Genomic DNA, 26,010 nt, shown 5'->3' on the forward strand with positions numbered 1-26,010 from the left:
GGAAATTGAACTGATAATGATCATTGATCACTACCTGGCCTGGTATTGATAAAAACAGAAAATGCTTTGCAAACGACAATGCTGTTTGGTTCGCCAACATAAGCAGGCCCATATTATTTACATGGATTCACAAAACTATCACTTCTGAAAATGTTCTTAAAGCCTGGAAGCTTCAAAAATTTTAGCATAAATCGTTCTTCAGCCAAAACATACTAGATATCTGAGGTCAAAGTCACTCTCACGCCAAGCAGAGCGATGGACCTCCCAGCTTGGGACTGAGACACTGTACAGCCCATGTGACCTTAGCAGTAGATCAGAGCTAACAAGCCCTGACTTCCAGCCAGACTTATTAGCCTGACCACTATGTCAAGCTACCAAGGCATCCGAATCAAAGCTGGCTCGCCTCCAAATATTTCAGGTGTCTCAGCATCACACTTCCCCATTCTCTGCTGCCAGTGTTAGCAATAGTGGGATGAGGCCGGGTTCCTCAGCATCTAGTGGTATAATGGTACCACATGCAGGTTTTAAAGATGTTGGATTCATTTTAAACCAAATCCCTGCTGTAATCTTACCACGGTGCAGCTGTCACTGGCCTGTAATTTCTTTGAAACTGGATTGATTTATTTCATATCAGACCTAAATCAGATTACAGTTAAAATACAATCACTTAAACTGCATTCTCTGAACTTATTCCCAAAGTGTCTTTGCTGTTTTGTTCAGAAATTAAAGCAGAAGGATTCACATCTGATCAGAGCAGCACTGTAAATTGATTCTATACAATCTGAACATACAACATGATTACACCTTGAGCGTGAAGTGGGCTACAACTCTTTCCCAGTAGAAACCATTTTATGATACTGAATAATTTAAGAACTCAGCTGTTTACTACAGTCACGTTTTCCTAGAAGCAATATATCTCTGAAGTATTGCATTGAGGATAGAGCTTCTAGCTTACTTGCTAACCAGTAACTACAGAATTCTATAGTTGCTTTATGCTTACAGTCAATGTTTCTTTTCATATGTGACTTGGAGGCTCCAGATACTAAACAGATTAGAAAGGATCCAGGATCAGAGGAAAAGCTTCTGTGGTTGATCCCCTTTGTGTCTCAGGTTTGCAACACCCTGTGGCAAGATGCTCAGTTTGACCATCAAAAGGTCATTATGGTTCCCAACACTTATCAGCCAGGATAGAGTGACACCAAACTTAAAAGGATACTTTCTCTTACTTCCACCTATATTTCACATAAGTTCTAAGAACCTGAAGTGACAGTAGGGAGAAGAGTGATAGTATTAGAAAAAAGTAACATTTTTCGTAAAGGAGATCAATTATTTCATTCTCTAAATCTCCTGAAAGGAAAGGATTCTTGTAATAGATACAGTGAGTTTCAGCAGAAATATCAGAAAAGTATTCAGAGGAAATATAAGATAAAGAGGTTGTGTGAAGCAGTTAGAACCTCCCTTCCTCTACAGGCAAATATCTTAAATCTGAGTCACAATATCTCCTTACTGAACTAAATAAATTTGAGTATTCCCAGAAGTGGCTCAACTGATGTAAATCAGTGTAACATAACTTCCACGGATTCCATGGAATTCAACCAATTTACATTAGTTAGAGCAAATACTGTGTGTATTGTGAATCAACACAAATCCTGCAAGCCTGAGGGCTGACTTTGTACACTTGAGATTATTCAGCAAAATAGTCTCAGGATCTGAAACTCACATGGTAAGAAGAGAGCAGAATTCATATGACAAAAACAGCATGCTACAATTTTTTGAAACAGCTATCCACCTTACCATGAATGTCATAGTCCAGTGTAGGCTAGGTGAGATTTTCAGTGGTGAGAAATGCCCGACTTCGATATCCCACAAATGGTAAGTCAAGAGGAAGGAAGTCAAGAGCTGGTAGAGTTAAAACAGCTTTTGTGAGATTTCTTTTTCTCTCTGCTAGTATAAATGTTGTTTCTTATTCAAATCGTATTTCTGGCAAAGTGTTAATAACAGCTTTACAGTAAAATCATGGCCTGTTTGATTCTGTCTTCAAAGGAAAATGTGTTTTACTGATTCAAGAACAAGATGGGAAGTTCAGGGTAGGGAACAGAAAATGTTCTTATAAATATTGTGTCACTTAAACAGCTCAATGGATTATTGTGCTCAGCTTGCTTATCTCTAAAATAAAAGATAACTCTTTTCCTAAGAACTGTGTTAAAGTCTTTCGTTTTCTGCTATTAGTAATACCTACCTTAAGTGCATGTAGAAATGGTATAAAGTGGTGTATATGATATAAATTAAAACACAGGAAGACTCAACTAAAGCAGCTAGTTGAGCAACTGATGTGTAACAGAGATGGTCTTACAAAGCAGAAGGCACAGCTGTAGTCAATACCACAGAGATGTTTCAGGCTAGATTTTAAGCAGCAGTTAAGTATTGGAAAACCAGTGTAGATACTCCCATCTAGCAGCTGTCTCCCTCTTTATGACACAAGAGTGGGGTTAGTGACTTAAGCACATGGTAAGAAGTCAGAAGTCCAGATTTCTAACTGGAACTCTGCCTCCATGAACCTGTTCTCTCAGGAAAGTGCTACCATTTGCCTTTAATCCATTGTTTCACCAACTAGAAAAAGATAAAATAGTACTTACTTTTCTAACACAAGTGTCCTGTAAGAATCCATGTCTGTGCAATTTTTGAACAAACATATGAACATAAAAGCTATATACATTTTCAGAAGTTTAACACACTGAAGTTTTACTAAAATCAAAGAATGAACTACAGTGGCAATTCAGCAATGTGCAGAGGTATACAAAGTTTAAGAAAATTAAGGACTACATAAATTCTTGGATTTGTAGAGATAGTTTAGACTATAGTTTAAGACAAATGTAGAGCAAAAGAGAAGAGGATATGTTTACAATAAATGTGGAACACAATCCCTACTTTATTTATTCATGTTTTTTCAAAACAAGCTGCTGTCAGAACAGGCTTTTCCCAAAACAGAGTCTCATCCATGTGTGTTTGTTAAATCATATCAAAGAAAACTTAATCTGCCTCACTGAAAGTAATGATGAATCTCCATTCATTTGCATGCACTGAATTAATAGACATGTAACCTCAAAAGAACACACCAGTGTTTCCACACAGGCCTTACCCCAAGAAGAGGAGGCCAGTGGGGAAAGAAAGGTGAGTTCCTGTTTGTTTGGATAAGATTTAAAATAAAGCAACTGAAGATATTGATGTTACAAATCAAATTAAAATGTTAGGATCTGTACAGTTGTTCACCTGCAAGAGTACTGCACTACCTGCATTTGATGTACTGACAAACAGTACAGCCAGGCCTCCCACTGATATGTGAGGAGCTTAAATACCTGAGATTTCTGCTAATATTAAAGAAAATTAAGAAATCAAAACTCTCACTCACTGACCATCAAGAAGACTGGGGCAAAGCTTAACCCAACTTAAGCAGTCAGCATTTGAACTAGATGACCATTGTACGTTCCTTCCAACTGAAATATGCTATTCTAAAGCAAAACACTGCAATGTAAAACATCTGACGTATTGAAGCGATGCGCCATAAATTGCTTCATGTTAAAAATTCTCTTTTATTACTGCAGGCTTGCTTTGCTTTAGGAAACTGATGATTCTAAGAACAGGTTAGACTAATTTCTGCCAGAATATTTAGGTATAGTTGGCCCTGCTTTACAGCAGCAGGGTGAGCTAGATAACCTGTGAAAATAGTTCTAAGGGGAAAATCTCCAGACAGAGAGGTTCAAAGTACAGCCACCTCAGAAGGACAGCTTCAAATAAGATCCAAAATGCTGAGAGGATGTTCAACTGGCTTTTGACTATGAAAACATTAAGCATGGCTTTGCCACACTGACCTATATCCTGGCAAATATCTTACCCAGGATGCCAAGAACACAGAGATACCAAAGAAACCTGGTTTTAGAGGAGAGTTTCTCAACTGGTTTAAACCAAATACAGTATTTTTAAATTAACATACCCTCCTCTGTGGTATTGATGTCACAATTTTTATCTGTGAAAAAACATGAGTCAGGTTTAATGGAGTGTCTTATTTAGTACTTTATTTTATTCCATGTTTCTGTGCTACATGAGCACACAGGAATATATGTACATTTTAATAAGAGTATAATAGAGTATTCTTGACACATCTGATGCAAGTGTTGCTTTCACAGGATTCAGCACAGAATTAGAGTGAGGCCATATATACTTATGGATTCATAAACCCAGCAGCTGACTTTAAGTTTAATACATGAGTTGATCAAAAATGAAACTGGACATTTTCATCTCCAGTTTTAGTGGGTTCATCCAAGGAAGACAACAAAGTACTTTCAGCTCAAGTAAAAAGGTTCTTTGATATGCATCTGAAGGTAAGTACTGGCATGTTTCTGCAAAATCCTCATAATACGGTGGGAGGTTTTTTTAAAGAAAGGAAATTATGCTTTCTTCAAACATTTACATAGTCAAACACTCAAAATTTCCTATGGATTCTTCCTTATCTTTGTCTTTAAAATAGAAGTTTAGTTTGAATTATAAAGTAATCTTATCATGCAGTCCAGTTTCACTGAGAAAATTCATGAGCAAATCATCCTCCCTACAGTTTTCTAAGATCCTACATTGGGTTATCAGCACTTGTACATCCTTTCTGTAGCACTACCTAATAAACCAGCATTCCTTCTTGAAGTAATTTATAAATACAGTATTTTGTCAAGTGTATGAAGTTGCAGAACAGAGACCTGGCACACCAAGGCTTGGAAATGTCTGTGAGGTGCTAGCCAAGTCCATTACAGCTTGCCTGCACCAGCCACTAAAAGTTGGTGGATCTACCTTCTCTAAAACGGGTCATAAAGGACTGGGGGATGGAGGGACTCCACTGGCCATAATTGTTTTAGTGTCCTAGCAGGAGCCTCATTTATTTCATTTTCACTGGACAGAGTATTCTAGTTGTTTGGGTTCCCCCCCACCCCTCTTCTGAAATGGCCACACACTGAAGACAACATCAAAAGGCTTCCTGACTGAACAGTGTGGAAAGGCAGAGTGCCAGTGGATAACTTATGATCTTGCACTCCAAGGCTCTGGCTCATCTCCAAACAGAAGTTCCTGGGGAATATAGGTATCTACAACCTTCCCAAAGGCTCCCCAAAGTGATTTCAGCTACTGGCTGCTTGGGTTAAGATAGCAGGGCTATGACTGGAAGTCAGAGCAAGGATAAGAGGTATGTTAGAGGAAAAGCTGAGGTAATCAGTGTATTAAGCTATCAGCTATATGAACTCTCATGAATATGTCACAGAAAATGCATGGGAGTTTATGGATGAAGGGAATTTGTATGTCCAACAGGAAGTGGGTGGTTGCTATATGCATGACAGAAGTAATGAAACGTGGAAGTTTCTGTCCTTGTGTAACCAAAAAATCATTAAGCCATTAAAATTCTGCATTATGAGGACAGGCCTAATCATTTCCACCACCTGCTTTGCTTGCTATTCCAGCCCACCCCCATTCTTCATCTCTGTCTGTTGTGTTTTTTTAACAGGTTTTGTAAAGTAGAAAGCATCCATTTAACCAACACAATGAATGTTGGATTTTTACACACTGGGCATTCAAAAATCTGATGTTGGTTTAGAAAGTCTGGCTTTTAGACCAAAAATCCCAGTAGACAGTGATTGTGTCTGCCTTTGTGTTTGTGCAGCATCTTTGCATGATGTGGGCTAATTAACAGGTGACATTTCAGCTGTGATCAAGAAATGGGAAACAAAATCCTGCCTGCAGGCTATGATTACATATGGGGCAGAACACTAGTATCCCTGTGGCTGTTGTTCTGGATTGAGGCATAATAGTAAGCACCACTGTCTGGGGACCATGGGATCCATACAGCCACAGATCAAGAAAACTACTCTCAGCGCTGACATATTTTACACGGGTTTGGCACTGGTCCCTCCGCATATCCCCAAGGTGTTCAACTACATGACTAGAGCAGTGAAAGTTATCGCGAGCCTGCCGCACAAGGGGAATTTCACCTTACTCTTTGTACAGCATTTTGCTGCAAACTGCCATTGAAGTGAGAAGCATTACTATTACATTTACTGTTCGTGAAAGCAAAGCTTGACATATTGTTTGTTTGGAAAATGCACAGAGTGCCTCCGAGCATATAGCTCTTTACTGCAGCCATACCCCACTGGTTAAATCTAATATTGTTTTCCCTGAAGTGGATTCTCTAATGCAGTATTAGCACTGCTGACTTCAGCAACATCTCAGCAGTCTGCTGCAAATGCAGTCATCAGTGGGAAGGCATTCAACAAAGTACGGAAAGAGAGACACGTAAAGGCAGAAAGGGCAACATACATTAAACCAAAAAGATTGAATGTGCTGTTAGAAAGAAAGTAGCACTGATTGCTCCCAATTGCTCCTTTCCCTGAGTGGGGTGGAGAGCAGGGACAAGTACATTAGGTTACAAAACTGCATAAGGAATAAAGTCATTGTTTGTTTTCTGTTATAGAATAATGCTAGGGAAATAGAGTAAAAGTTCATATATTGAGTTCTCCCTGTTGGTGGGGAGAGAAATGTCAGTAATATGTACCAGAAGGAATTATGTCTAACCCTTGCTTTGCCATCCCTGGCAGCAGCTTTGGAGAAAATGTCTTATAAAAGGCTTCTGCAGTTTTTGTATTATCTGTCATATATTTCCAGCTAGTGCTCAAAATTATGATTCTTGGTAAGTTTCAGAAAAAAATCTACATAATCCTGCTTCATCAGTTATAATTGAAACATACTAATTAATAGCTCTTGGAATACCCCAACTGCTTAATTGATTTGGAATGTGATTGTTACGAGAAAACAAAAAAACACCACTGTTTTATAATGTGGCTTTTGTTCTTCTTCATTAGAAAAATATAGTTTAGGCAAAAATAAAAAAATCTTAAACAGCCTAAATTGGAACATGGTATAAATTAAGAAATCAGTGTGGTCTGAGTTAAGGCCTCTTTTTCTGTAGAAAGAGCTTCCCAACTATGAGAGTCTTCACAGAGTGGTGATGCTGGTGCACTAGATATCAGAAGAACTAAGGGGAACTGAAGCCCCTTCTCTGTTCCTGGAGAGCTTCTTTAGTGGCAGACAAGAAACTTAACTATGCAGTAAGTCATCAGAACGAATCTTGCCTTCCACTGAAGTACACTGTCACTCCTATCTGATAGCAGTTTCTTCCAAAGGACAAATCTTGTAGCAAACTTCTCCAATTTCTGCTGTCCATACTACCAGAGTATCACTGCTTCCTTCAGTTGTGCAGCAAGTGCCTGACTGAAACCAAGTACCTGGCTATCTGGTCTTCATGACAGTGTATCTGGTTTAGGTGGCAAGGTGTTGGTAGCAGGGTGGCTACAGTGGTGGTCTCTGAGAGAAGGCCAGGGCTGCCCTATGCCAGATGCAGCCAGTTCCTGCTGACTCCAATGGACCCACCGCAGGACATAGCTCAGCCCATCAGTGAAGCTGACAGCACCTCTGTGAAAGCATAGTTAAGAAAGGGAAAAATGTTGTGCAGGCAGTGAAGAATGAGGAAAAAAAGTGTGAGAAACAAACCTGAAGATATCAAGGTCAGTGAAGGAGAAAGAAGTGTTCCAGAAGCTGTGGGAGATGTTCTCCTGCAGCCTGTACGAGTTTTGGAAGAGACCATGGTGGAGGATATTTCCCTGCAGCCTATGGAGAGGACCACACCAGAGCAGATATCCACGCTGCAGCACATGGAGGACCCCAGACAAGAACAAGTTGATATTTCCTGAAGGACTGCTGCCCATGGAGAGACCATGATGGAGCAGGTTTATCCGAAAGGACTGCAGCCCATAGGAAGGACCCATGCTGGAGCAAGAGAAAAGTGTGAGGAGGAAGGTGCAGCCTAGAGGAACTGTTATGAACTTACCACAACCCTCCATTCCCTATCCCCCCTGCACCTCGTGGGGTGGGGAGGAGGAAGAAGAGTCTGGAGTGAAGGACTGAAGTTGTGACTAGGAAAAAAAATAAAGGAGGGGGAAGGTATTTTAATCTTTTTCTTTGTTTCTCACCATCCAAATCTATTTTAATTGGCAATAAATCAAATTAATTTTCCCCAAATTGAGTCTGTTTTGCCCATGATGGTAATTACTAAGAGATCTCCCCATCTTTATCTCATCCCACAAACTTTTCCATCTTATTTTCTCCACCTCTCCTGTTGAGGAGGAGTGGTGAGAGGAGTGGCTGGGTGGGCATCTGGCAGCAAAGTCAACCCACCTTGCACAGGGGCAATAAAGATGAGGACACAATTCATAATGTATTGTTCAGCACTGTTTTTCCTTCGAGTCTCACCAGTCACAGAGTGCATATGGATTTTGGTGAAAAAGTTATCAGTCCATAACAATCATGCCCTGAGAATATCAATGTATAGATCAGGACTTAAACTACAGTGATGAACATGAGTTAGCTACAGAGAGAGCAAGGAGCCTTCCAACAATAATGCCTTTTTGCCACTCTCTACTGGAGTTGGGTCAATGTGGAACAAAAACATTCATCTTGTTGAGTGGATTTGATTTTTTTACTTTTTATCATCCTTCAGTCTCATTTTTCATTCCCACACATAAGCATTTTATTTCACTCATTTTCTATACACATTTAAGAAAATGGATGTTAGCAGCATACATTTTCGCATAAAGCTAAATGTCAAATTCATTAAATATTTCATTCTGGTGGGAAGTGCATACACTCTTAACCAATGAAGAAAAAGTAGCAATACAATGTGATATCTGACTGACAATTTTAAAAAATAAAAGAAAATCACAATCTGCTCGCAGATGTTAACCGGCTAGAAATCAGGTGTTGGGTAAACTTGACTGCTTAGATTACTTATTAATCAAGCTGTGATTAGTTTAACAAGTGTGTAAAAGATTAAAAAGTCTATGCAATTACCATTCCCCTGAGCTATGCCATGTCCCTTTTCTTTGTTTTCAACAGATTTTGTGAGGCTGTTGAAAGACTCTCTGCTATTCTGTCATTTCACTTTAGCGATTCTGAACCTAGTCTCCCTAAAGAGATAGAAAAGAACTGTGTACAAGATAATTCAATTCTGGTCAAGAAAGTATAGTGAGAAAGAGAGGAGGGTCTGAATATCATTTTTATACTTACTGTATTTCTGAAAGGTGCTGCCATTTCTAATTGTAAGTTCTTTAAAACACAGAAGAATGTCAGTTCAAGCACCCATCTCACAAGGAGCTTTCAAAGCAGGGAAAGGAAAAACTCACAATGGTTGCTTATGAAAATAAAAAGTCTGCAGGACTAAAATCTCAGTGCCCTTAACCATATAAAAATCAGAAAATCTCACTATGCCAACAAATCCAATTCTAAAGCAGTTTTTATATATTTCCTCATTAATACTACAATTATTTATTTCATAGAGAATAAAGTCTTCAGAACAGGGGCCCTAACATCAGCAGTGTTTAGAACAGGAGTATCACTGCCTTGAATATATTACAAATAGCAATAATTACCATATATCTGTCTTTCAGCTCATTCTGAAAAAATCTGATGCTGAACAACAATAATTTTCCTTAATCTTTCATGTGAGGAATTCAAAATATTTTTAGGCTCCTTCTTGCAGACTGATCCAACTTTTATTAAGATTTGCACAGAAAACACATTCAAGCCAAGAAAAGCTGGGTAGCTTTGTTAGCATAGTGCTGAGCTTCTGTTTATAGGCCTAGACATTTAGCAGGACATATTTGGTTCAAAACAGTGCTGTACCAGATAGGTTCAAGTCCACAGTCTCCTTGGGCTGGCCTAGCTCAGACAGCAACGCTCAACTCTTGCTGAATACAACTGCGTAGGTATAGCCTAGTCAAAATGAAATTGCTTAATGAAAATCACACAACTACAGGGCTGGAGTAGAAAGCCACTCTCCTGCTCCCACACCTGTGTGTTTTAAGATGCATCCAAAAAGCGCCACTCCTATTTTGGACATCTGTACTTTATTTCTTTAACTTTATGTCCATTTTTGGCTTCCACACAATGACTGCATATAGTTAGCAACCAGTGAGGATGAAGATATGTTTTTCTTTCTTCAGGCTAATAGAAAAGGGAAACAAACTCTGAATGGCACAGAAAAGGCTAGTCTAGTCAACATCTTTCTCTGCTTCACTTATCACCAAAATATCGAATGGTGACTAAGTACTGACATGCTTCACTGTAACTGAGTGTTAAGAGTACAGGAATATAGAAGGAGACAATGAGTTAGCAGACTACAGGAGGCAAACAGTGGTTCTGTATTTAAAGAATACTGGAAATACCAGTCTCTTCCTTCAATCATTTTTGACTGATCTCTTATCTTGGTTTGAACCACAGTAAATCAAACTCCACCACATATTCAAATGTCATTTGTCCATGACACAAAATGGTTATCAACACAGTTATCTTTTCAACAACCCACTTTGATTTTCATTGCAACTTCCCAAAGTATCATGTTAATATAAATGAAAACACTGCTTGGACTAAGTGTAAAAATGTGAACTGTAGTCTCACAAATGAAAATAAGAAGACACTGACTAACTGAAAACAGTGATGAATTATTTCCTAGATCCCTTAAGAATAGGGCAAGAAACAACTGATTAATCTGTACCAAAGTAGTAGATGATTATATATTAGGAAAAACTCTAGCTACAGGGATAGCTAAACATGGGAACAGCCATAGAGATACTGAAATCTCCTTCATTGGAAGTATCTAAGAACAGTGCATAAAATCATCTGCCAGAAATCATTTAGGTCAATGTTTTCAATCTGTGCCCTGCACACTCCTATGGACCCAAGAAGAAAAGCTGTCAGTGAAGGGTAACAAAGAAAAACAGCCTAATGTTGTAGGCTTGTATTCATCATCCAGGATCTCTAAACAAACTGGTGAAATGTTAAGGGTATTAAAAAAAAGAACAATTCAAAATCATTCATCTTGATATTCTAGTCTTGCCTCACAGAAGGAAAATGCTCTTGAAATTCCCTCCCCTTCTGTGTAAAATAGTCAAATACATCTCAACACCTCTTTGCATCAGTTGTGTCAAATCTGTAATAATCTTTCATGATTATCTAAATATCTCAAAGCATTTCACAAATAATAAATAAACCCCCATGACACTGAGGAAAAACAATACTGTATGTGTTCACAGTTTGTCTCATGCAAACACTGCCACAGAGATGTTAGCAAATTAATTAAATTCCAGAGTAATTTTGAAAGTTGATTAAAACAAGGTCTTTGTCATATGTGCATCAAGCAGGTACGATGATTTGTCATCAATGTATTAGCAAATCTTCAAGTTCTCTTAGGAGACATGTTCTTTTTCACTATACATGACAAAATGCTGGTCTGTCTGTTACAAGATTAATAGACAGCCATAAATCAGACTCCTTTCTTTTGCTGGTTATAAAGGAAAAATATGATACCTATGTGTAAGCTGCTCTTGCTGATTATTTACAAGAACTTCCAGATTCTGACCCAGCCTCTCTGCTGTCAGAACCGCAGTCAGAGCCTGCCCACAAACCTAAAATGGACTGCCCAAGAGTTACTCTCTTGCAAACACAGCCTTAGAGCTCCTGCCTACTGAGGCTATGCTAATGGCAGGGAAACAACAGGAAGCCCAAGGCTGGCTTGCACAGGTTTCAGCCAGAACTTATCCACTGACATTAAAAAAATCTCTGCAAAAGTCACTGTCATGGGATGTTGGGATACTTTCCCCTCCCTCCTCCCTCTCCCAGGCACTGCACTTTTCTAAGGCATACGTGACAGCTCACTGGTCAAAAGAATGGATGTGCTAAGGCAGGACGTGAACTCCAGGAACAGCTGAAAGCATCTTCGGTTTTTTCTTTCTGGTTTGGCTTCAGGACAGCAGTCCTCGGGTGGTTCCTAGCTAACACTTATTGGCATTAACATGAAGATGCACTGCTACTGACACCATTTGTAGCACTACTTACAGAGCTGCCAAGTCCAGACGAATACTTGAGGGAGATTTGTCTTGTGCTGGAGTGAGATTGTACACTGCTGGAGGGCAGTTCGAATTTTGTTCCCCTTGCTTTGCTTTCTCTCTCTCCTGACCTCTCTTCCACCCTGCCCTCCTCCAATCCATCCATCTGCTCTTGTCCCTCACTTCTCTCCAACCGTGCTGGCAGCGTGGGAGGCAGCATACCCGTAACTCCCAGCTCAGTTCCTCTTCTCGGCACTCAGCTACCCTCCCCGTTGCCTCTGACACTTGAGCCCAGAGCAACGAGCCAAGCTCATGCTCACATGTGACAGGAGTCATCAATGAACTTCAGGTATTGGAAAATGGGAAATAGAGTAGAAGAGCATTACAGTGAGGAGCAGGAAGAGTTGAGGGGTGATTAGAAGTGACTGACAGGGGCAAGTCCCAAATAAGGAGCCCTTCTGCTTCAAGACTGGTGACTGTGTTTGTTCCAACACACTCACTGGCAGCAGTGCTATCATCAGGTTTATGAAGCTATTTATAGAGAAACTGAATACAGAGAAACCCAAGAAAAATTCTCACCTTTCCCTTTCTGCAATAAGACTAAAACCAATAGATCACTACTAAAACAGGTTTTCCTAGCATTAGATCCAGTATTTCTTGCTCTTGCTAAAATTGTGAGTTCTAATACATGCAGGTGTCTGCTCTGTCAAGAGCCAAATAGGAAGCAAGTGTTTTTGGCTCAAGATCTTTGGGTATAGATACGACTTTGTGAAAAAGAGTTCCTGTCAGAAGAGATGAATATACTATTGTTTTTCCTTATTAGGTAATATATAGAAAAACTGCTTTCTTGTCAGTATGTCACAAGCCTCAAGTACAAGCACCAAGGCATAAATAGCTGCTCTCTGGTTCTCTGCAAACTTCACCCTTCAATGAACAACAGACAGGTTGAAGCAGTGATGCTGCTGCTTATCAACAGTCTTCTTTTTAAAGACTGATTTAAAAATTCCATTGCACCATGACATGCCATTGGATGAAACAAGTTGATTACTTTTCCTCACCAGGAAGTGTCCCAAGATTCCAGTAACATTTAGGAAGAGTCTGATTCTCCCACCACAGGTGTTCAAGGTGTTTTCCTTCAAAGTGCTCATAGGATGATGTAGGGTCAGGGTTTTAGCTGGTGTCCTTCTGCTAGACCAACTGAACCAGGATCTTCCAAATATCCTATCATCTCAAGGATTCACAAAAGAAATTCAGCCAGTGGTCTCATGGCCAGACCAACCAGTGAAGGAAACCTAAGTCTTGCAACGTAGCATAAGAAGGTCTGTGTACAAAGGAACATTCTTAATGACAGAAACCTAGTGGTAAGACAAGCAAGTGGAGGAGACAAACTACAAAGCAAAGATTCATGCTGGCCTTCCTAGCAGGAAGCTATCTAATCTACATTTGAAATGTGATTGATGCTGGCTGTCTGCCAGGGTTACAGCCTAACAGTGGAGTGAAGGAATCTCTTGATCACCTCAGTTATGCAAAGGGGACTTTAGCAGCACCACTGATTATAGTATAGACTGGAACTGTGAGATGCCAACACATAGCTCAGCAGTGGCAGTACAATATCTCCTGCAGGACTCTCTTAGGTTAACAGCCAAGGACAGATCTTTCACATATAAGGCCAGAAAAACACATGCAATATAACCTCTAACTCCAGAATAAGAACAGCATTAGCACTAATTGTTCCCCTTCAAAGATTTCTTGGGGCATCCTTACAGGTGTATCTGCACATTACTGACCATACCTAAAGATCTCGCACTGCAGCTCCACTGTAAAAACAAGAAGTAGGAATTTCTGCATCAGTCTAGTGGTGTCTTCCCCAATCTGGCTAATGATTGGAATCTACAGAAAAATACTTTGAATTCAAGCAAACTTCATTAATGATCCACTACTTCAATTAAGTGTTAATTTCTCAAATTTTCTGGGCAACATCAATAAAAGTGGATCTTTCATCAAGTGGTCATGGTCACAGATCTTGTAAGAAGCACATCAGTTGGGCTATTTTTTGGTTCACTGGAGCTATACTATTTGCATATCCTGAGGATCAAGTCTATTTAGCGCTCTTAAGTTCCTATATACAGTAACAGTCTTATTTAAAGTGAACGAAGGCTTTTCAATACTTTGAAAACCTATTCTGGAACAGGAGGAAGAACACATATAATATAAGATAGCTATTACAAAATTACTCTGTACAGAAAAGATCTTTCACAAGGAAGAGAAAGTTGATGTTTGAAATGCACTTGTTCAGCATGGTAATTTTTATTTTCTCTTATTCTAAATTCTTTATAACATACACACTTTTCTTTACACTGTTGGTGTGTAAGTTACACCAGTAAAGCTGCCACAGTCAGAATGATCTACCTGTCCATTCTGCCTGTAAGACAATTATTAGAAAGTGACTGTGAGTCAAAGAGAGCTCAAGTAAGCAAAAGGAAGTAGGTTAAAGAGACTTCAGACCCATTATGCTGCTCACGGTACTATATCATAAACAAAACAGATGAACAGTGTCACTGAGAGGCTGGCTGGGCACACAGAGCTCCAGGTCAAAGCCAGGCTGATTCTGGCTGCTCAAAGCTGGCTTGGAGTTTGCTATCTAGTATATAATTTAGGGTATCTTAGATGATAAGGAGTCTGGTATAACAACTGCATTACACAAGACTTCTTATCTCATGCTCAGCTTCTATTCAGATAATACTATAGAAATATAGTTGTAATCTGAACTATGATAAAACTTTATAGCTACACAAGGATGGCATCTGCTGATATGGCATGGCTTCTAACATCTCGCAGTAGTTCACAGTGTTGCCATACTGCATCACTGACATGTAGCTACATGCGTTCACAGATCAGACTTACAAAAGAGACAGCTATGGCCCTCTAATCAGTTTTGTCCACAATTAAGCTTCACATAAGCAAAAGTATGCCTGCACACTGCATAACAGGTAGACACGAACTCATTCTCCTGCACTCAGAGATGGTGAATACAAATTAAATCACTGCTAGTAATGTCAAGATCATAGTAGTATGTTATCGCTTTCAGCAGAGCTGCACTAGCCATGACGGTATAACTTCTTGTAACCCCAAAGCGTGCGCAAACTGAGAATGAATCCACCAGGGAAAGGTGGTGTATACCTGCCCTAAATCCTCCTAGTGAGAAGCTACCCAAAGTCATTTGAGCTGAAGTTCAAAATATGAGCAGGAACAAGCCTTGTCTCATTTCTTTCCTTTGCTGTAACTTGGAATGCATCCCATTAGAGTCAATATAGACATGGTCAAATTGGTCAGAGCAGCCTGGAGAGTGATTCTGCTGACCCTGGAACCAGACACACACTGAAAGTTCTCCAGGTTCCAGAAACCATATTTGACTATATATCACCTAACCATAGCAGGTCCTTAGAAACTTAGAATACCTCTGCATTTCAGATACCTACCTATATTTAGGTGGTTTATTCTCCAACTAAGTCACACTTAAATGGCATAATTCAGTTGCACATCCATGTTATATAGGACCAAGTGAGAGGTCCTATGATATCCTAATTGGCCTTAAACTGTTGCTCCAGAAGGGCAGCGGTCTCCCTTAGGTCCATTATCATATATACCAGGCCTATGTAAATGTCTCAGCTGTCTTACAGTCCCTTAAACAGCAGCAGATGACTATTTTTAGAAAACTGAATCAACAAATAACATCTGGTAGCAATGAGAAATTTGGGTCACAAGGTTACATGTCAGTATATCATTGTAACGCAGTAATGAACTCTGCTTCTCATGAAGGCAAATTAGTATGGTGGCTGTAGCATCATGAAGAGGTGGCTCTGGTGTTGTTTCTGTAGCTGCCATGATTGCTGCTTCCAAAGGCCTCTCTGCACAACCCTTTCTTGTGCAATCCAAACTTAGCAGTCTTAACATTTAAGTACTCGGTGATGATTCTGAGTCAAGCTAGAGGAATGTCTTTGAGATGTGTGAGCTGCTTCCTTTTTTTCAGCTGGGAGTTTCTGCAGTACCATTTCTTTTACAATTCTTCCATCATTGAGCTTTTTCACACATAGTAGCCAGTGACTGCCTTTTGTTTCTTTAAAATGAAAAGCTGAAATTTGAGAGGATAAAAGCCCTAGACAAGCTGTCAATATGTATTTGCTGTTTTCAAATCATGCCAGTACTATTATATTACAGTATCGAGTAAGAGGGAAATCATCCAAGCACCCTTTAACAGCATATCACCAAGTCTTAAGAATCTCAGTGGCACAAGTTTAAGGTGCCAAAATCCAAAATCCTCATCCAGTAAAGTCAGTAACATGTTGTTTTTCCTTCCTAGGGAAGAAAAGATGAGTCAGTCCTGCTGAGATATGAACATATGGCTCTAACAAATCTAGGTACTCAAAGCCTGATGCTTAAAGCACTGTGATGATCCTGTAGGATAGTGGTACCAAAATAACTTGTATTGCTTTGTAAGAAGATGGTTTTTAGGGTGTTAACTTTTGCTATTCCCTATTATTTAAACAGTCTATTATCTTCAGCAGAAAAAGGTCACACAGTCATGCATAATCTATGGGTAATCAGAAAGACAGAGAACTGAAACAATTTAAAGATCTATTGAATGCATCTCTTTGGGGGCAGAATTAAGGAACAAACAGAAGAAACATAAGCATGCTTCTCCAGTGAAGGACTAGTCAAATAAAGACATCATCATATATTAAAGATACTTCATGAGATTAAGATGTTTTGTAATATGTCCATAAGATTATTTATACTGTGCTTTAGTTTTGCTCACAGAGGAAGACCCTGATACACGCCTGAGGAACCAATAGAGAACACAAAGATACTCCTTTTTTAAAAAAATATGCCCTAGATTATGTGCTTACTTCTGAAAGGTAGAAAGAACATCATGTGCTTGAAAACAGTGAATTCTAGTTGGAGGCAGCCAAACTTGTCTTTATGTCCACCCATTTTTTTCTCATAGCATTTTCAGCCTTGCTACAGATACACTCTTCTTTCTGCATTTTCTGTACCTCTGACAGCAGATCTGACCCGGTTACACTTTGGGTCTATTCTTTTGCAATCTACATTACCTGAAGCAGCTTTCCTTTGTTTCTCCTTGGTAGGACTTTATTCCTTTTCAAATGTCCTCTAAGGTTTCAAACAGCAAACTCAAACAAAATGCTAGACCTAATTATGTCTGGACTTTTTTAAAAAAATGAACCCACACCCAGACTTTGCAGCTGATCACTACCCCTATTCAGGACTCCAGATCCTAAATGCAACAAGTTTCAATCCCTTTCATATATCTTACATGTCATGCCCCTTGTCACAACTCCAGCTGTCAGGAGGATCTTCCCCTTTCATTTTAAAACCAGAAAAATAAAATTAAGCCAGGCTTGTATAGTCTCTTCCATCTTTTTTTCTCCCCTCTACACAGTTTTTCATAACAGATTCTATCACCTTACTCGCTTTCATTTCCACTTCCAACACTGAGATATAGCCACACCAAAACTTCCACTCTAACCTCAAAATCTTACCAGCGATTTCCTTTGCTTGTATTTTGGGACATCTGAATAACACATAATAATACATCCATTTGGGACACTTTGCCACTAATAAGATTTGTAATAGCATAAGAACTGTGTTAGCAGTTAAAGAAAATATGAAATCTGAATTCTTGGTCTCAGCATTCCCAGACCAAGGAAATGTCCCTTAAATTCTGTGGTTCATTAACATGGTAAGAGATTTATAGCTCGCTTTTGAAATAGCATTTTGTTTAAATAATCTGTGTAATGTTTGATTGTAACTGTGAAAAGCAGCCCAGAAAGTATGTTGGGATAATAATAATAATCACAATCATAATGATTGGTACTACCACCCTGAAGTACAAGGGTATATGATATGTGCTGTTCTCTCTCGGTTTATCTCATTGGGGTAACCAGTGAGAACTGCATGGCACGTTATTTATGGAAGTCAGCGGGTTCATCTTAGAGCACATTTCCCATTATAGTTAAAATGCTTTTCATATACATGCTTTATAGACAAACAATAGAAGTATAACCTATGTCTCAGGAACCAGAATATGAACAGCCGGTCTGATAAAGGCCAGGTCCCAGGATGTTTTCAATTTCTTACAGAAAAGAAAAACCAGAAGTATTCCTATAACAAGGTATTTTAAACGGTAGTATTTAGTCTTTTGCTGAATGCCAGTTCTTTTACATAAAAATTCTATAAAAAACAGAAAACTGTTTAGCATTTATAGTCTCTACTTTGGCTTTTGCTGTTACACTGAGATTATTACAAAATAAAGGGTAGGCATTCCCATCACACTGAATTCTCTAATACTCTATTCTATAATACTAGTGTGCTTGTTATCCCCTTCTTATCTTGACCTCCTCATTGTTCCATCCCCATTTTACTCCAGGTACCTACCCTATTTGCAACACAACATCTAGGCCCCCTGTTCTCCCAGTGATTCCAGGCACTTCTTTACTTTTAACTCAGTAATGCCTGTGGGGACAACACAGTTCTGATGCTTTTAAAATGAGAAATCTCATGTTGCTCGCACTGAAGTGAGTGGTAAAATTCCTAGCTCTGGATTAAGTCAAGAGAGAAGGAATTAAACTGTATCACCATATATATGCACTCTTCTGTCTGAAGCTGATATAGTCCACACGCTAGCTACATAAATCCACATTAATGTCAAAAGCTAAACCAAAACCTACCCAATTACAATTGATATCGTTAATCTTTCTCCCAAAAGCAAACTCCATCACTTCAGGTAGCATCAGTTTTCAAGAGTTGCCCAAGGGACTTTTCAGTCCAAAAGCCTATTAATGGATTACTCTTGTACATATGTGGCAAAAAATAGCATTGGTATTCTTCACTTAAATAATAATTCTGTCTTAACCTCTCCCACTGCTGATAGTTCTACTGCTTTTCCTGTCTTGTACTTACAGCTTCATATTGCCTTTGTTTCTTTTCATTCCCTTTTTCTCACAGTACAGATGACATTTTAATGATACCCTACCCTTCATCTTTCTTGTCTTGATTAGAGTTCAGTCTTTCCTCACTATTACTAAGAAAGCTGCTGTCCAGCCTTTCCCTCTGCCACTTTCTTATTACTAATTTTACTTTTCTGAATCCTTAGTTCTTCCATTTCCAGGGCATCGTAAAGACAACAATGATGAAACTAATAGCTCTCTGCTGTCTTTCTTTCTCTCCTGTTAATTCAGTCATATCTTCCTATCTCTTATCACATTAGGGTCCAAGTATTCATTTGCCTCCCCTGCAAGTTCCACATAGCCTTTAGTAAAGTTCTGATTTCTTCATTCTCTTCTATTTGTTTTCCAAACTCTTCAGATTTTCCACCTTACTGTACTTGGCACTATTGTGCCTACACCATGCACTCTCAGAAGTGTCCTCCTGTTTATTCAATTTCTATTGTCTTTCAAATCTCTCTTTAAAATAAACTCCTTGCAGTTGTTGTGCAACCCATGCTTAGAGTTTGCAAGCCAGCAGAGTCCTGGTCTATCAGATGGGTCACTAGCCAGTATGATTTTGGGTCAGTAGCCGATACAATTTTGTGATACAAGTAGCACATGGTCAGTATCCTGCTGACCATGGGTCATTTGCTGGGATCAGAGCTACTTTTTTGCACATTATAGCTTTCCATAGCAGTCTTCTTATACTGAGCTACTAAGAACTGGGGCAGAAAGACAGTCTAGCTCACAGTTTCACTCCACTTCTTTTCATATACTTTCTTGAAAACAGAGGACAGAAAAGAACACTCTCATTCTACTCATCTATGCCTTTAAGTTTGCCTTCTGCACTGGTCTCTGAAAGGACAGAAAAAGCAGGAACTGCAGCAGTTTGTAACACTCTGCAGACAGCATCAGTTTAATTTATATGAGTAGCTGATGTTGAAGATGTTTGCAACAAACAGTCATCAAGGGATGATCCAATCCTGATACCTGCATGAAGGCATTTGAGACTCAGCTCAGTTGCCCCACATATAGGCGTCCACTGCTGCTTGAGGTGTCTGAGGTGAAGTGAGAAATCCCATGGTAGGTGACACAGAACCTATGGAAGACTTGAGCCCCCCTGGAGCAGCAGCTGGGGAATATCAAACGTCTCTAGATACCTCTAATAGGAAACTCAATTGAGTTTTCAGTGTCTGTAAAGAGGCTCAAGTAATACTAGTTTCCTCTAGTTGTAAAGTGCAGAGATAACCTTATTTCTTAATTGATGTGATCTGTGTATGATGACAGGCTGTTTTGCTCCCTCCTAATTGCTTTAGCATTTGATTGCAATACGTATGGTCTTCTTTCAATAGCAGATCTTAGATTGCTCTAAACAAGTTAATTATATTTCACAACACCCTTGTGCATTAGGGAAGTATTAATATTCCTGTTTTGCAGTCAAGGAAAAAAGGAGGAAAAGAAAGGGTAAGTGGCTTACTGAAGGGTAAAGAGTAAGTCAGTGGCAAAATCTGAAGAGGAACTCCAGACTCTCAACCACAGCTTGAATTCCCCACAGACCACTAACTCCCATGCTAAATGTAAGGATTATAATAAATGCATGATTTTAGGGTTCCAAACTGCAGAAAGCCATCCTACACAAACAATGTCTTTGTAAAAAGACGCAGGAACTTGTATCAAAACTTCAGAGTTCCAAAAGGTCGGTATAGAGATAAATGTCTACCTGGAAATTCAAAAGGCTTTGACAATCCATATCACTGCAATGACAGCAAAAATGGAACAAGACTGAACTCCATTTTCTGCCTACTAAGAGCATCACCAAAATAGACATCTTTCCCTTGGAAAAGACATTTCACCATTACCCTGCAAGACAGTCATGCTTGGGATAATTTCTGAGCATATTGGAAACAGTCTCATCTATCCTTCTTTTCTACAAAGAGACAGCAATTTTAAGCAGATAATTTGTAGGGGAAAAAAAATGATATTGCTGTAACATCCAGATGTCTCAGTCAGGATGAGAGACCCACTGTGGTTTAGGCACTGTATAAAAATGTAAGTGCAAAGACATTATAAGCCAATTTAAGCACGGACAACAGGTGGGTATATCAAACAGCAGGAGGAATGCAGGAAAGAGGAGAGATAAGAACAACAATTACAAGAATTAATGTCTTCATATGCTGCCATAAAGCCACTCATATTCTGAAAAGTATAGATGGGAAGTTGTATGAGGTATGAAAGTAAAAATCTGGTCTTTCACTAATTTCAGTTATTATTGTGTTACCTGAATTGCACCAAATGCGAGAAGCAAAAATCAGTGATAGGCAGATCCAATGTTTTATCATTGCGTATATCCTGGCTGATTCCACCAGTAAGACAAGGCTTGTTTTTTAAAATGTAAGACCAGGTAGTGTAAGATCCTGTATCTCTGCTCAGTGTGTCCAACCATCCTTAAAACATTCTTGAGGTGCCTGCTTGTGTTTCTTACTCATTTTTTAACCTTTTCACTGATTGTATATAAATAGTATGGATTTTAATCAATATTTATGAGATTCTAGGACATATTTAACATTGGGTTGTTAGGGACAAGTCCCAGTGACTTTTGGGTTGGAGTTTGATCTGTTGGTTAATGGGATTATATAGATTTATTGCCTGGGATGATAGGGCACTTCACTGGAGGAATCTGGAACCTCTATACTTCCAGGTTTATGAAATTAGCTGTCTGTTTCAGACACCATCCCTCATGACAATTCTATTATTTTAAACCTGTTCTCTCCACAAAGTCTTTGTATGGTATATTAGTATTTGTTGATGTGAACTGAGAATATCAGTTTTATGCCAGACGAAAGCTACCAGAAGATTCTAATCTATTTATCTATGTAAATATTTATATTTCAGTCAGCGTTATGGACTTTGAGCATTAATTCATTTCAATGACTATCATTCTGACCTGGGTTCAAACCAGCAACACCATCAGTCCCCAGTCAGCCGTATATCCACAGCAAGGGCCCTGGCCTTTAGAAATGTGTATAGTTTATAGAAAATATTGCCTGGAATAATCAGATCTAAACAATCTTTGAGATACCATAGCTCTCACTGACAATGTTGGACTGCTAGCTTGCTTGCCAGGAACATCAGTTGATATATTTCAAGTACTGTTAGCACAAGTTAGCACAATTCCTACTAGACAAAACTGTGGAAACTGCACGTTCTCTGTCTGATGATCAGAACAGGGCATGATCGTACAATACACACTGAAATGAGCCTGGTATTTGAGAGTGAACATTAACTGGATGTGAGCTCTGGTTTTAATACTTAGGACTCTTCGTACCCTTGCACCACCAGCTTTCTACATGTTGATCTTTGTATCTGAGAAAAGCTACTTTAGTTCTTAATTCCAAGGATGCACATAGGATGCAAACCATAACATCATTCTTCACACGTACATGCAGAGAACAGACTACATATGTGATTGTAAATTAAACTCATTTTAGGGCTTTAAGTGATTTTGTGTAGATCTTTGCTAACATTTATACCTACATAAATATATTTTCATTTCAAAAAGAACAGAACTCTGATTTACCTTGTCTTCTACCCACATCACTAATTCTTCAGTGGGACTATGTGAATACAGTGTCATTGCATTGTTCTTCTATTGGTTAAAGGATTGGCCCTTAGACAACTTTTCCTTACCAATTTGCCTTTTTCCATTCCATCAAATTTTATCTGTTTCCTGAGTCCCTTGGAGAATTACAAATTAACATTTTTTGCTTCCTTCCTGTCTATACATTAGCATCCTTGCTGCCTGGCTAATGAAGTCAATACACTGAGGGGAAATAACTGGTAGGATTCTGCAGTCCTTAGCAGGGATTCATTTCAGCAGAGGCCTTTTACCTGTTATGGTACTCTACAGTTTTGGACACATTAGTAAATTCTGACCAACCACCTGTTGGATCCATATGCTTTAAAGCTGATTGCCAAGCAAAGGAGATGCATACAGAATGCCATCAGTACAGCCTCCTGTGTGCCTTGTCAGCGAAAGGGAGGAAAGGACTTTTTGCATTAAAAGGCATTTTGCAACACATAAAATGTATTAAAATGAAGCAACAGCAAACATACATTCAGAAAAGCACCTGGGAAGAGCAAGTTTTCACAGCACAGAATTTTGACCCTAGGATAAGGAATATACTGTTATTAAAATAATCAAATCTCTGTTAGAACTACCATCCATGTGTTTGTTGTGAAGCTGAGGACGGAGGAGTCTGATGTGTCGATTTCATCCATCACCTAATTAAAGATGTAGTACAGCTTAAACTAAAGCTTAATTGGGTATACTATTCAAAGAGCACATCAGATCTGCTCAGCAGAAAGATGTCTGTTCTGCTGTATTCCTTCTACACCGGGAGAAACTGTTTCCAATGTTTCATTTTGTAGATGTGAGGGCATGGAGGATGACAGACAAATTGACCACTAAAACCAAACCTGCAGAATAAAGATGAATAATCAAAGCCCATGTTATCACTTCATACTTCCTGCAAGCACTGCTGTACAGCGACTGGCTGCCAGCAGTTCTGCTGCAAACCTGAGCATATGGCTTCAAGTTGTTCTGCTCCTGTACCACTGCACAGAAATATGACACACCAGTATACAAATTACCAGTAGGGTTTTTTTCAGTCACTTCTGTAGGTTGCAGATGGACCTCCTCCCCATGTCAGGAAAGGAGAGCATTTCATTATGGTTTATTTTAAAACACCACTTGGATCATTTTATTGAAAACCACTGCACTGGCGTAAATCTCCTTCCCCCATCACACAAACACAGCCTCCAAGACAGACTCCAAACCTAGCCATAGAGTTAATCAAACTATCCAATTGGGCTGATCAATTGTAACAGGACAGAGTAAAGAGTCTAAAGGTCCCTTTGGTCTCCATTATTTAATACGTCTTTTTAGACCGTCCACACTACGGGTTATAATGCAGCAGCATTTTGCTCCAGTTGCTTGCCAACAAACATTTGCTATGGAGGAGCCCTGAGCAAGCAGCCACATCTGTGTCCACTCCTGTATCACCCATTTAGCAGAGACAATGATCACTAGAAACAACAAAGGAGCCACAGATAAAACAAACAATGCTGTGAGCCAGAGATCACTCCCATCCCAGGCAAGTTTGCCATGAAAATACTCAAGAAAAAGGGAGGGGAGGGGAGGGGAGGGAAGCGAGATATCAAATATAGAACTATAAAACTTACACCTAGAAGAGGTTTCACCCACGCACCCACCCAACCCTACATTTGAGGAGCATTTGCTAACACACTGCGAGGATTGAGCAAGAAACACTGAGCAGTGCACATGGGAAGCAGACAAGCATCCAACGCCTCCTCCCATTTGGAGTCAAATAGTCTCCTACGAGTCACTAGACACAAGAAATAATAATAAATGTTGATATTATAGTAATGATAGTAATAGAGAAACACCAACCTTGAGGATCCCAGTTCACCTGTTTTCTTGGAGTCTCGATTGGAAATTTCATCGCTTCCTTTTTGCACAGGGGAGGAAAAAGAATTAAATAAATTCCCAACCTTCCTGTCTCAATGCTGCAGTCAAACAAATTAATTTCAAATTATAGGGAGCCTGCGCTGTTTGACTGAGAGGAACTGGTGGTTGCCAAGGAAAGAAATACACAAATAAATCAAAGAAGGTGGGGAGGGGCGGGGAGGGGAGTAGAGTGGAGGGGTTTGTACCGGCGAGGTGAGGAGGGGTGCAGGCACCCCAGCAGAGAGAGCGGAGGAGGGATGGAGTGAGGGCCGAAGAGGGTCTGGGGGGAGCGGGAACGAAGCTGGCTGCGACGGGCAGCGGGTCCAGGGTGCTGCTGGCTCCTGGGGAGGCTCCCGCCGCTGGCTCGCCCAGCCCACCTGCAGATGTCAGGGTGGCGGGGTCCCCGCTGCAGCCCGGCCCCTCTGCTGCGCCCACCTGAGGGGGTACCCGGGCCGGCGAGCCCACAGGCTTGAGAGGATCGGGGAGCCAGCCGCCCCCCCGCCCAGGGACACCTCCCAGACGCGCACACACTCTCTAGCCTCAGCCACCCCCCCAAAAATGAGCCCACCTCAGTTCAGCCCCGGGCACTAGAGGGGTAACAAAGGTCAGCCGCGGGGGGTGAGCCGCAGCCGCATGGCCGGGGCGAGGCTGGGGACCACCCCGGCTGAATGCAGCAGCAGCCTGGCTCGCCGAGGAGAGCCGAGCAGGAAGAGAAGGAGGAGGAGGAGGAGGAGGAGGAGGACAGGAGCAGGAGCAGGAGCAGGAGCAGGAGGAGGAAGAGGAGGAGGAGGAGGAGGAGGACAGGAGGAGGAGGAGGAGGAGGAGGAGGGAGCCACCCTATAGCTTTGGAGGGAATTCACGGAGCCCCTCTGCGCTGGCTTGAAAAGGGGGTGGGGAGATGCTGCGAGTCCCTTTGTAAGGGGCGGTGGCGGGCTGCCCTAGGGAGGGGGCAGGCCCCGGCTGGTACTTACTGGGTATCCTTCCCTGGAGGAGGATGCAGGCTTCTTTAGCAGAGTTTGCAGCCGGAGACACGCTCGACTAAGCTACGCGCAGCAGTAGCGGCGGCGGCAGCACATGGCAGGAGTACGGCAGCATCCAGAGCCTCTGCAGCGCAGGGGGAGGGGAAGGGCAGGAGATCGTCCGAGCCCCCGCAGGCTCTGGGGGACCAGAACCGCGCACCCTGAAAGCCAGGGGACTCCTGCTCCCCTTTCTGTCCCCGCTCCTCTCCGCGCTGTGGACAGGGACAGACACCTCGCGTCAAGGCAAAGGCTGGCACGGCAGAGCTGAGGGATGGGGCCAGGCTGCGGGGAGGGGGCAGGGGGCTGGGAGGGAGGCTGGAGGCCTCTCGGAGCCCCCCCCCCTCAGCTCTCGGGGGGCTTCAGGGAAATGGACGACGCTTGGCTTTACCTTATGCAATTACCAGACACTCACTGCTTTCCAAATCTGCATTCTCCCTCCTCTCCCTCCTGCTCCAGGCTTCCCTCAAACCCCAAAAAAGGCTCCAGAAAGG

General features: G+C 40.7%; 1 protein-coding gene across 1 annotated transcript in view; it reads right to left on the minus strand.

Moving 5' to 3' along the window:
* Positions 1 to 25,496, minus strand: part of KCNK10 (potassium two pore domain channel subfamily K member 10) — a 65,730-nt gene extending 40,234 nt beyond the window's left edge. Inside the window, exons 1-2 of the mRNA XM_074821568.1 lie at positions 25,472 to 25,496; positions 24,444 to 24,501 (exon numbers count right to left, since the gene is read on the minus strand). Coding sequence (XP_074677669.1) covers positions 24,444 to 24,495 — 52 coding nt within the window. The 5' untranslated portion in view covers positions 24,496 to 24,501; positions 25,472 to 25,496. The remainder of the gene's footprint in view (positions 1 to 24,443; positions 24,502 to 25,471) is intronic.
* Positions 25,497 to 26,010: the final 514 nt, after the last annotated feature.

The sequence above is a fragment of the Strix aluco genome, chromosome 4 (genome assembly GCF_031877795.1).
Source record: "Strix aluco isolate bStrAlu1 chromosome 4, bStrAlu1.hap1, whole genome shotgun sequence".
NCBI classification, from domain to species: Eukaryota; Metazoa; Chordata; class Aves; order Strigiformes; family Strigidae; genus Strix; species Strix aluco.